Genomic DNA, 12,074 nt, shown 5'->3' on the forward strand with positions numbered 1-12,074 from the left:
AAGACGTGCTTTGCAGTCTCTCAACAGTGTTAATACCCTTATCATAAGGTCCAAATTAGGAATTTTACCTTAGGACATCAGGTGTTACGGTTGTTGGCACATGATAACTATCTGCATCCCAATGTGATGAAGCAATTAACTCACAAGACTAGGACTTAGTGAATGTATTCAAAGAAGTGTCAAACCTCCAAACTCTCTGTCTTCAGAATGCTAAATTGGTTAAGGCATATATCCTCAAGACCTCAACCAAAAGGTCAGATGTTCGAATCTCACCATTACATATTGTTGAACTTGAAAGGCAAAAACACTCTCTCGTCTTCCCACCTCTGTGGCTGTATTGCAGTTGCCAGTTAGCACCTTGATTTGCTTCCGAACCTCTATCTCTACCTCTAATAAGTTTCTTCGGGCAAGAACCACCCTCCTTGAGCTTGTGCTATCCTCCTAGTCATCTTGGATACTTGCATTTTTAAGCCAGGACACTGTGATGAATCTTGGAAATTTTGGCATAATAGTTGATCCCCCACCAGAATATCATTTTGAAATGTGTTCCGTCATTCCTAGATGATTGTGAAGAATTTAATGATTTGGCAAGTGGCATTTTAACTTTCATTAATTCCACCAGGAGACTCCCACATGGTCAGCTTTCCTTTTCCTTTTTCTTCTTTGCAGCGAACCATCCATTGCCCCATTTCCCCTCGTATGGCTACCACTCGATTCCATAGTTTGTAATTCTGTTTAGGAGACCTTGATGGCCATTTTGCCTAAAGGACATTGTTTCTATATCTTAGGCTGCCGAGTCTTAAACCTCAATTCTCCAAAGGCCTCGGAGGTCGTACTAATATTTTAGCTAACCAAAACAAATGGCTTGGACCTCCCTTGTTCCCTTCCAAAGAAACTTTATCGTTTTCCTTTTTAATGTCACGGATAGCTTCCTCAGTAGTAGACGGACAGACGTGGACATTGGTAGTGGTAGATACAACAGCTTTAAGCAACAATAATCAGCCCCCTTTTGATAAATAATAGTTTTCCTTTTCCTCAGTTCTTTTCAATGTTCTTTTTTTATGGGACTCCAAAATTGTTACCTTTTCGGATTTCCTCCTAGAGGATCTACCACGTGACAGAAGGGATTGATTCAACCTTGCAACCCAATTTCTTGGCTACATACTCTACTACAATACCATGTTATTACCAATCATTGAAGATCCCTTCAAGTGTATATTCAAACTTGCAGTTATTTCAAAAACTTTGCGGACAGAGGAAAAGGAAAGTACTTTTGAGAGTTATCTTGAACAGTTTATCTTTCTTGCTATGTTTTGGTTTCTTTTTATAGCTCTTATAGTCTCTCTACACTTTTAATCAATTGGAGAAATCTTTTGTAACTCCTTTGGTTTGGGCTTTATCCTTCTTTTTAAAATTCTCTCTTTTTTTTTTTCTTTTTTTTTTTAAAAAAAAATTCTGTGAGAAAATAGATTTTCAATTATTAACACACTTTTTTTTGCAATTAGTAGTGTATCATCCTCAAAAGGCAAATGGGAAATATAAATTCTTTCGCTCGATGGAGATTCCTTCCAGTCACTCAACCTTTTTTGTATGTGATGATTAGTCAATTTATATAGTACATCACCCACCATCAAGAAAAGAAAATTGATATAGAACCCCCCTTGTCTATAGTTTGCATTACTCTTTTGCTCGACTTTCTGTGAGGAAAAATACAGAATTTGGTTCATGTGAATACTCTTCTATTCATTTCTGTATCCCCTTGTCTTAAGCCTCTAAAAGGATTGTCCATTTGTCTTTTGCTTTTGCCACTCCAGCGTGTAGTGCCTGTTTGGTAAGGACCATCTCTTTTATCTCGTAGTTCAGGGCAACTTTTGAAGTGAAACTCTGATTTGTAATGTGATTTGAAAGAAAGACAATATGAACTTCGGATGGGAGAAAACTCTGTTACCAACTTAGTATCTCCCTTGATCTTTTTATTTACTTGTGACTTTTTCTCTTCACGAGTGATCAAATTCAAATCTTTTTCACTTTCAGTCTTATTTTCTTAAAAAAAGAAGAAGGAAAAAAAAATACTTTCACCTAATGTATGCTAGTCAAATCTTAATGTTTTCTTCTATACTGGCAGGATAATGTACTCGAGTTATTTAGGAGAGCATGCAAACTCTTCAATGTTGAGTCAGAGTTGGTAATAATCTTTCTTCTCTTTTAGTATCGCTTACTCTACTTTAGCACCAAAAGAAAACATTTATGATCAAGATATATATCTAATAATTTGCTGTATGCAGTTGCGAATATGGGACTTCTCAGGCCATACAATTTCCCTTTTTAGTAACAGTAATAAGCAACGACAGTCAGATCAAGAGGTTAGTCATTAACAATTTCTTCCCCATCTGTTTGGCTAATAGTCATTAACAGTCAGATCACGTTTGCATTGCAATAATATTTTCAATACTTGAATATTTTTCTGAAAATATAATATAATATCTACTTTATTTTCTAAGCTTCCATGAATTATAAGATGTTTGACATTATTATTTTTTATTTCATATACCATGTCTGCATGAGAGTGAACTTCCACTGTTATTTATTAATGAAACTTCGTGAAGTGCGCATAGAGTAACAAGGTGAGTTTTGAAGAAAATAATTAAAACATGGCATTGGAGAAAGGTAAGAGTGGTTTCCTAGGAGGCAAGAGTCACTGATTTTTTGCATTTAACCCACTGGGTTTTTTGATTAGGGTACGGCAAAGAAAATTTAGAAGAAAACATCGAGTTTTTTCATATTCTAACAATGCGATGCAAGCATCTTTTTACTGTCTTTTACTAGGAGACATGTACTCCATTGAGCAAATAATTACTTGTAACTTATCTGACATTGACGGACTTTAGATGTGATCAGGAGTCGCCTTTTTTATTGTTTAAATAAAATCACAGAAGATAATTCTTAGATATAATTTTGTTGACTGTTCTTCTTTCCCCACTCCCAGTCCCTAATAATATGAAGTGAAATTTTCATAAGCTTGCCTTGTGATTTTAGATAGTACTTGACTTGATAATAAAAATGTTTCTTTCTGTAATGCTGTTTTTTGTATTTTATTTTCGGCACAGGTTCTACTTGAATTACAAGTTTATGGGTTGTCAGATTTCATAAGGTGCAAAGAGGGGAAAAAGGATGAATTGGCAAATTCTATCCTTGGAAATTCATCTGCTACTTCACTTATGATGAATGGTGCTTCTGGAACTGGGAGTGCAAGCTGCTTCCGTGTAAATTCTTCAGTTTTTTCTGGAAGCTCTCGTGAAGCTGGTTCTTTAGGATTGACGGGCTTGCAAAATCTTGGGAACACCTGTTTCATGAATAGTGCTCTGCAGTGCTTAGTGCACACTCCAAAACTTGTTGACTACTTTCTCGGTGACTATGGTAGAGAAATAAATCACGACAACCCATTGGGCATGAATGTATGCTTTCTACGATTTCATGGATCCATTTTATCTCAGTGAACCCCTTTCTTTTTCCATTTCATTCAATTATCAATTCTGCATTCTAAACATGCTAATATCAGAATAGATACTGCTAGCAAAAGTTACAAGTATAACCAACTAAATTTGTAGTTTAGGGCAACTCATTCATTACAGAACAGTAATCAAAATCATATCTGCCAACTCTGAGTTTCTAACCATCATACCAGTGAAGTCTGTAACAAGCAGTAACTTTTCAGGGGGAGATTGCTTTGGCATTTGGAGATATGTTGAGAAAATTATGGGCTCCTGGAGCAAGTCCTGTGGCACCCAGAACGTTCAAGTCTAAGCTTGCTAGATTCGCTCCTCAATTCAGTGGATGTAATCAACATGATTCTCAAGTCAGTGAAGTTTCTTGCTATCAGAAGTAGGGTTTTAGATTTCCTTCCTCTGGGTGATGGGGTTCTGGGTACAGGATTTCATTCATTGTCTTGTAGTCTGATTCAATATATTGTTTATAGGAGCTCCTTGCCTTTTTGTTGGACGGGCTCCATGAGGATCTCAATCGTGTGAAAAAGAAGCCTTACGTAGAAGCTAAGGATGGAGATGGACGATCCGATAATGAAGTAGCAGATGAATATTGGCAAAACCATTTGGCTCGTAATGACTCCATCATTGTTGATGTGTGCCAAGTATGCTCTCCTCCCTTCTCTTACCTTGTATAACCTACACTACTTGCCTTTCTCCTATGGTAAAAGCATGTTCTTTTGAAACTTGTATGTTAATGAATATCTCATGTTCTTTGCTAAATCAAATCTACTTCTTCATTGTATTAGTTACGTTCATCGAGATATTAGACTTGTTTATGAGTCCCCCCTATTTGCATGCCTAAGTTTTGTCTGCCAATAGAAATTTTCCATTTAATGTCTCATCAAGGCTTCGTCATTTGATTGCATCCTTGCAGGGTCAATATAAGTCAACATTAGTTTGTCCCATTTGCAAAAAAGTCTCTACGACCTTTGATCCATTCATGTATTTGTCACTGCCTCTACCTTCAACAACGATGCGAACAATGACTTTAACGGTTGTGAGCACTGATGGAAGTACTCCAACTCCTTACACCATTACAGTTCCCAAGTCTGGAAAATGGGAAGACCTAATAAAAGCCCTTAGTATTGCATGCTCTCTAAAAGCTGATGAGACTTTTTTGGTTGCCGAGGTAAATCATTATAATTGTAATACATTTCAATTGGTTGCATTTTGATGACTTTTGGATTAATTTCTTCATAATAGAGCATGAATTACTTTATTCTCAATGTCCTTTGAACTCATGAATTTCTATACAGGTATACAACAACCGCATCATACGGTATCTTGAGGAACCAGCTGATTCTTTATCCTTGATAAGAGATGGTGACAGATTGGTTGCTTATCGCTTAGCAAAAGATGATGAACAAGTGCCCTTGGCTGTGTTCATGCATCAAAGGATCGAGGAGTAAGTGCTTTATATTTTTGAACTGATGGATCTTGTTTTCACGTGACTTCCTTTTTAATATTTAAAATTTATATGCAAGTTCATTGTAAACTAATTTTGGCCTCTAGGGGAAGGTAAGGTTGTTACTTACACCGATTGCAAAGCTTTAGAGAAGTTTGAAATTACATGTATATTGGATCATTTAATATCTAAACAAATGTTTCTATTTTCCATCTAGATGTAGAGGTTCTAATAATGATTTTCTAAGATATTTATTGCTCGGTGGGAATAAGATTTGTTCATAGGGTGAGATCCTCTTGTTTCTGCCTTTTCCTTCCTTGAATCAAGCTGCATATTGCTTTATCTATTTACAACTAATTTTCTACTCATTTATGTCAACTCTTCTTTGAACATTGTTTATTGTTTATTTATTTATTTATTTTTTTTAAAAAAACATCGTCACTTTCATGGCTGGTTGAGATGGTAGTAGCATAGGGGATGTTAGAAAAACCCTTTTTGAATTAGAATTTAGAAAGATGGGAGGAGGTGTAAGTCCCCTAGTAGGCATTGAGGCATTTCACATTAGTGGTCGTTCAACAAAAGTATAATTGATAGACTTATTTACCTTCTTGTCATTATGCACATTAGCAAGCTTAATAACTGGTCATTTACTAATCACATAAGGTAAGCTGATGGACATCATGCTACAAGTCAAAATTGCTTTGATACTTAAAAAATGGACGATAGGTGTAGACGCTAGAATTTTCCTCACATAAAAAATTCCAATCCTCCTTAGCATGAAGAAACAAATTTTGGGGAAATAGCACCGCTTAATTTGAGATAACATTCCAAGTCGAGGATTATCTCTGAGATTTAAAATTTGTCGCAGCAATGTATTTACTAGATATGCCCAAGGCCAATATTAAGAACTACTTTTCCACTGTAACTCAACTCTTGGATATAATTACCACAAGTTTATTCAATTTTCCCTTTCGATATAGATTGGAAAATTAAACATTAATAATAACTAAAATTTTCTGGGATTTACATATGTGATTTGCCTCCTAAAAAATGTAATTTTGCATTGGGATTTACTGGATAACAGGAGGCAATATGAGAAACTGTCTTGGATCGTTCATAATAATTTTCTTAGTAAACAATTAATGTACCGGTGGCAAACTGGCAACTGCCAGACCATAGCAACAAAAGTAGATGAATGCTAGTAATAATATTGCGTTTTTTGCCTCACTTGCCTGGAGTCTAATTTTTCTTGTCTGGTCAGGCAGTACATCAATGGGAGACGTACTACAAGTCTTAAGGCATTTGGATTTCCTCTCGTGGCTAAGCTGCCTAGTACTTTTAATGGATCTGATATCAAAGACATATATGAAAGATTGCTTAGTCCCTTCCAGGTTTCTGCTCAAGATGCTTTGAAAGAAAACCATACCTCTGATGTTGATACAATGGAAAAAACCGAGGAGGTGGGGAAAAGAACTAGTTCCACATCGGCTTGTGTAACTGATCCGTTAAGAAGCAAAGATGGAGTTAATTGTGATTCACCGTCAGATGCTGATTTACAATTTTACACTACAGACGAGAAGGGAATCATTAGGGGCTCTGAAATTCAAGTTGGTGAATTTGTAGTGGGGTCGGAAAAGAGCAAGCGGTTATATGTCCTTGTCTCCTGGCCAGAAAAGCAGATTGAGCGTTATGACACTCACCTTCTTACCTCCTTACCTGAGATTTTTAAATCCAGCTTTTTCACAAAGAGACCTCAAGAATCTGTTTCTCTATATAAGTGTCTTGAAGCTTTCTTGCAGGAGGAGCCTCTTGGTCCGGAAGACATGTGGTCAGTCCATTTATACTTTGGTTTTCTTCTTATTAAAAAAAATAGAATCTGCATAACGAACTTTATAGTTCTGGTCTGGTCATTTAGAATTTAGAAATTGAAACTTCGTGCGTCGTTGAAGAGTTTTCAGTTTGCTCTTTGCTGGTCTTTTGTTGGTTGGTGGCCAGTTTTGGGTTTCTTTGGTAGCTTTATAGTAGCCTTTGTTTTTCAGTAGCTGAAGGAGACTTGTTGGTTGAAGTTGTTTGAAAGTTTATCTCTATTTGGTTGTATTCGTTGTTCCTATCTTTTTTTTCTCTCCTTTTGAGAATTTGCATCTCCTAAAACTCTTATTCCTTTTCATTACATCAATTACAAGTGGTTTCTTGTTTTAAAAAAATTTTCGAAATTGAAACATTTTTATCTGAAAATCCTTTCATGTCATAATATAGTCATTATCCTCGTAGTTACATTGGCCTAGTGCTAATTTTCTGATATCGTGTACCATCATTCAGGTATTGTCCTAGCTGCAAAAAACACTGTCAAGCCAGTAAAAAGTTAGATCTTTGGAGATTACCAGAGATTTTGGTTATTCATTTGAAGAGGTTCTCGTATAGCCGGTTCATGAAGAACAAACTAGAGACATACGTTGACTTTCCTGTTGATGATCTGGATTTATCTATGTATGTTGCCTATAAGAATGGCCAGTCTTGTACTCGATATGTGCTTTATGCAGTCAGCAATCACTATGGGAGCATGGGTGGTGGCCATTACACAGCATTTGTTCATGTAAGTGATGTTACTCTTTCTTTTCTCAAGATGCCTCACCATTTCTTAATTCTGTTTTTCTACCTTTTGTCTATATCAATAAATTGGAAGCTAATTGTTAGGAACCAAGGTAGTATAGGATACCTTTGTCCCACATTGGTTAGAATGGGATGACCAATGTGGTACTGAAGTGGCTTGGCTCTCCCACCCCAATAGCTAGCTTTTGGGGTGTGGTTCTCCAAGGTGCTTAAGTATCCAATAATGGTATCAGAGCCGGTTGTTGACGTTACGGAGTGGAACCGGTGGAGGGTTCTGACCGGGTGTGGCCGAGTGAAGTACCATCAGAGTAGCCACCGAGACGTCGGCTTTTCGAGGATGGGGTATTGTTAGGAACTAAGGTAGTATGGGATGCCTTTGTCCCACATTGGTTAGAATGGGATGACCAATATGGTACTAAAGTGGCTCTCCCACCCCAATAGCTAGCTTTTGGAGTGTGGTTCTCCAAGGTACTTAAGTACCTAACACTAAAATCAACGGGCAAATAATTACTATGTTCTGCTGTATGAGTTCATCTTGTGCATACAAAGCAGATATTATAACTCTTAGTTTGCATACTCTTCTTAGCCTGCATACGAAATAGTATGCTGCTGGTGGTATAAAAGGTTTGGCAGAAGAAATGATAGAACAATAATTTCTGCCTCAAGTCAGTTGAATATGTAACCAATGATCATATTGACAATTGATCCTTGAAGTACTAGTGACAGACCGAGAATCTGATTGTGTCCAGACATTGCTCAGTCACTAAGATTGTTCTAGTAGAACCATTGGTCAATTAGGAAGGTTGAGTACTAGTTTCTCTTTTCTTCTCCAAGTCATCATTTGTTGTGCGGTCAATAGCCCATTCTTTGACGTGCATGCAATCGTAGAGCATACCTGTTGGGACTCATTTATTTTTGCTCTTAGGGCACCCCATACGTGAGATTGCATAAACAAATAATTGATAGATATCTTCATATAGAGGCTGACATTATCATTTGTCTGTGTGGCAAGCCACCATGCCCCATGCACTCTACCATGGGGCGAGTTCCTGATTGTTGTTGGCATTTCCTTATCATGAACACATGTTCATGGTGGCAAAGGTGATTGCATTGCATGTAAAGAACAAAGTGATATCTACCTCGAAGTTGAAGATCTCTGTCTAATTTCCCGCCCCACTCCACCCCATTTCTTTTCCTTCTGATTTCCGGCTTATCTTCATCTATTCAACCTCTCCCTGGTGTTCCCCACTTACAAACCATTCTTTTCTGTTCCTTCCCTCCCGCGTTATCTTTATGTTTATTTATTTTTCTTTTAAATTTAAGTCCACCTCAGTGAGAGTTCTATTGACAACCACTTGTCTGGTTTCAACTTGAATACATAGTCACAGTTTTTCTTTCCTTATTGCAAACTGGAAACACCTTTTATTAACCCTTTGATTGAGTTCCTTTTGTACCTTTGGATACTTCATTCAATCAATGAAATTGTTTCTTATAAAAAAAAAAGTTATTCTATTGGTGTTAATGGTTTCTCTGTTTTCCCCTCTTTTTGTGATCTAGCAAGGTGGTGACCAGTGGTATGACTTCGATGATAGCCATGTTTATCCCATTGGCTTAGATAAGATAAAATCTTCTGCTGCATATGTTCTTTTCTACAGAAGAGTTGTAGCTTGATAAACTTGCAATTGGCTGAGTCAAGATAATTTCTCCAAATTTGATGCTGATTAGCTCTTACCATGAAGATCATCCGTCTGTCTTTCCTGGCTTAACCATAGTTTCGAGTATGGATGAAACTTGAACGGAGTTTCAAGCTTAAAGATGGTGCGAAAGAAGCCAATGCCATCATCATCCTGCTTATGCAAGAGATCACAGACAGGTCGTAGGGATACTAATTACATTTATTGGCGTTACCCTCTTTTAAAGAGGCTTCCAGTATAATCTCTGGTGACTCAGAGACATTAGCGTAGGGTTCAAGCCTAACTCTTTTGAAGCTTTTTGGGGGTTACCGATAGGTAGGATATTGAGTAATTTTTTTTTATAGGAAATTCCTGAATATTTCATTTTGGTTAAGATTGATGTATTGTTGATTCTTTTGTTAGTAACTAATCGATAGATTTTAATCCATTTTTTTTTAAATCATTGTATTAATTTTAAATTGGGCTAGTAATTGACTTCAATGTGATTCTTAAGGTACGAAAATATGAATGAATATCATGATATTGATAACAGGGTGCATAACACTTTTGACTCGGAAACTAATGATATCTTCTCCATTTGTTTTTGCTTCTCTCTCTCTACTGCTTTAGTCAGAAGAACATCACAGCTCTCTTCTGTCTTTTAATTGAGAAATATCATTGTCATCAGCAATGAGCATCAATTGTGGCACATGTTTCTTGTATCCCCAGCCAGAAAAAGGAGAAAATTGAACCACCAAGAGAAAATTGGACAATCAAGAGTACCAACTTAAAATGAAAAGAATCTCCGTGGGAATAACTTTTTAGGAACACTTTTTTTCCCATCATTTGAAAATACTTTTTTAAACACTTTGGAAAGTTATTCCAAATAAATTGGAATCAAAATATGTTTGGAAGCACATTAGAGAGTTCTTGATATTAACGTATCAATATAAGAAATATGAACTAATCCAGAAGTTGTAAGACATGTTAGACCATTCTTATTTCGTTCTAGAATTGCATTACTAAAATATCTATCATGTAAGATTGGATTCTAGATGATATTTTTGTAGGAGAAAATGGTATATAAGAATTGAATACACTCAAACTGATTACAACTCAATTGAGAATAGTACACTCAATGTATAATATTCAAATTCAACGTAAGTAAGATGAAGTAACAAGACTTAGATATGGAAATAATCAAAGACTTGAAAGAACTTCAAAACTTTTGGAGACTCACAACGTAGTTGACACACACTTCTAATAAGCATTGTCTTGAAAACAATTATTTGCTCTGCATGAGCTACAAGCAGACTACAACGATCGTTTTAGCAGGATACAACGATTAACTCTAGTAGAATTGCAACCTTGAACTACTCAGATCTGACAAAACTCTTGGATACTCTCAACTTAACTCAAGAACAAAAGAAAGAAAAAAGAAATGAAAGAAATCTTCAATTTGGAATGGGATGCTACAAATGAAGAAACAAATTGTTATTTCTAGGTTGGTAACTTAGTAACTCTTCAAAATACAAAATAAATCAAATAAATACAAAAATTGAAACATTTGTCAAACTTAATTCAATTGAGTTGTTACTTGACAAAAATCAAACATAACTCATTTAAATTGAAGAAACTACAAATTTAACTTTCATACATGTCCCTACAAGAATTTTCATTATTCCTGAAGAAACGTTCCCCGACGTAGGAAAAACCGTCAGCGCATCTAACTTCCCTTGATGGTGAATGGCGGCGTCAGGAGAAAACCCAATCCCGACAGATCGTTTACTACTATCGTGATAACGAATCTATCCCAATGATCTGAAACCCAATTGTCGGGCGTAATCAGCTATTTGATGGTATCATGATTGTCGGGCGATGTTTTTGTTCTATCGACGGTTGTGTAAGGAAAACCATTGAAGGTTTACGCAGCAAGATGTAGGGATTGATCCCAACTTTTGTTTTTCACAGAACTAACAAAAATTACAAAATTAAAAGAGAAGGATTATGCATTTAACTTAAACCTACAACATGCCTTTCTAAAGAAAAAAAGGAAGAAGAAAATACCTTTGAAGAATCATTTCTTCAAGAATCCCCTCGAGCAAAGTCACGAATGGATCTCCTTCTCCAAAAGGGACACCACCAAACGGAGCCTCCTATATTCTCCTTAGAGATTGAGAATGACAGAAGGTGTGGGCTCTGCCTTAGGGTTTTGGAAGAGGAAAGAAGATAGAGAGGAAGAAAGAATTTTTTTCTCTGTAAACTTTTTCCAGAAAGAACCAACTCATACAGAGAGAATTGTGGAAGAAGATGAATGAGAGCCATTCATTCTTCCATAACCCACGTTGAAGACGGAGAGATTGAGGGGGAGAGAGTTGTAACCCCCTCCCTTTAATTAAAATTAATTTAAATAAATTAAATTAATAATATATATATATATATATATATATATATACACTATATGTTATATCAAATACAACATAATCTATAGTGTTATTTTCTCTCAATAATATATGATATTTAATATAAACTACATTTATATTAAATTCACTTATATGAATCTCATCCATATACTTGATATTTGAATCATATCCAAATATTTAATTCCTCTAAACTTATTTATGGTATTTAATATAAATTATATTTATATTAAATTAATTACATGAATCTTATTCATATAATTAGTATTTGAATCATATTCAAATCCCTCTCATATTACCTTATATTATAATGTATCAAATACATTATATTAATTATATCATATATAATTAATTCCCTTAATTAATATGAACACTTCAAATTAATCCAAAATTAATGCTTAATTAAATCCCTATTGAGCTA

General features: G+C 35.7%; 1 protein-coding gene across 6 annotated transcripts in view; it reads left to right on the forward strand.

Moving 5' to 3' along the window:
- UBP8 (ubiquitin-specific protease 8) overlaps window positions 1-12,074 on the forward strand; it is a 28,903-nt gene that overhangs the window by 2,697 nt on the left and 14,132 nt on the right. For 4 of the 6 annotated variants that reach the window (XR_016524067.1, XR_016524068.1, XM_039045159.2 and 1 more), the window contains exons 4-12: window positions 2,126-2,185; window positions 2,286-2,363; window positions 3,108-3,455; window positions 3,716-3,856; window positions 3,977-4,147; window positions 4,420-4,674; window positions 4,802-4,950; window positions 6,212-6,778; window positions 7,270-7,543. Coding sequence is in view for 4 of the 6 variants with exons in the window: in XM_039045159.2 (XP_038901087.1) it covers window positions 2,126-2,185; window positions 2,286-2,363; window positions 3,108-3,455; window positions 3,716-3,856; window positions 3,977-4,147; window positions 4,420-4,674; window positions 4,802-4,950; window positions 6,212-6,778; window positions 7,270-7,543 (2,043 nt within the window). In the remaining 2 variants the exon portion in view is untranslated. Of the gene's footprint in view, window positions 1-2,125; window positions 2,186-2,285; window positions 2,364-3,107; window positions 3,456-3,715; window positions 3,857-3,976; window positions 4,148-4,419; window positions 4,675-4,801; window positions 4,951-6,211; window positions 6,779-7,269; window positions 7,544-9,117; window positions 9,786-12,074 lie in introns of those variants that run through there. The other 2 variants (XM_039045158.2, XM_090306201.1) reach the window with 1 other exon arrangement.

This window comes from Benincasa hispida, chromosome 10 (genome assembly GCF_027475165.1).
Source record: "Benincasa hispida cultivar pf3 chromosome 10, pf3_genome.v1.1, whole genome shotgun sequence".
Taxonomy (NCBI): Eukaryota; Viridiplantae; Streptophyta; class Magnoliopsida; order Cucurbitales; family Cucurbitaceae; genus Benincasa; species Benincasa hispida.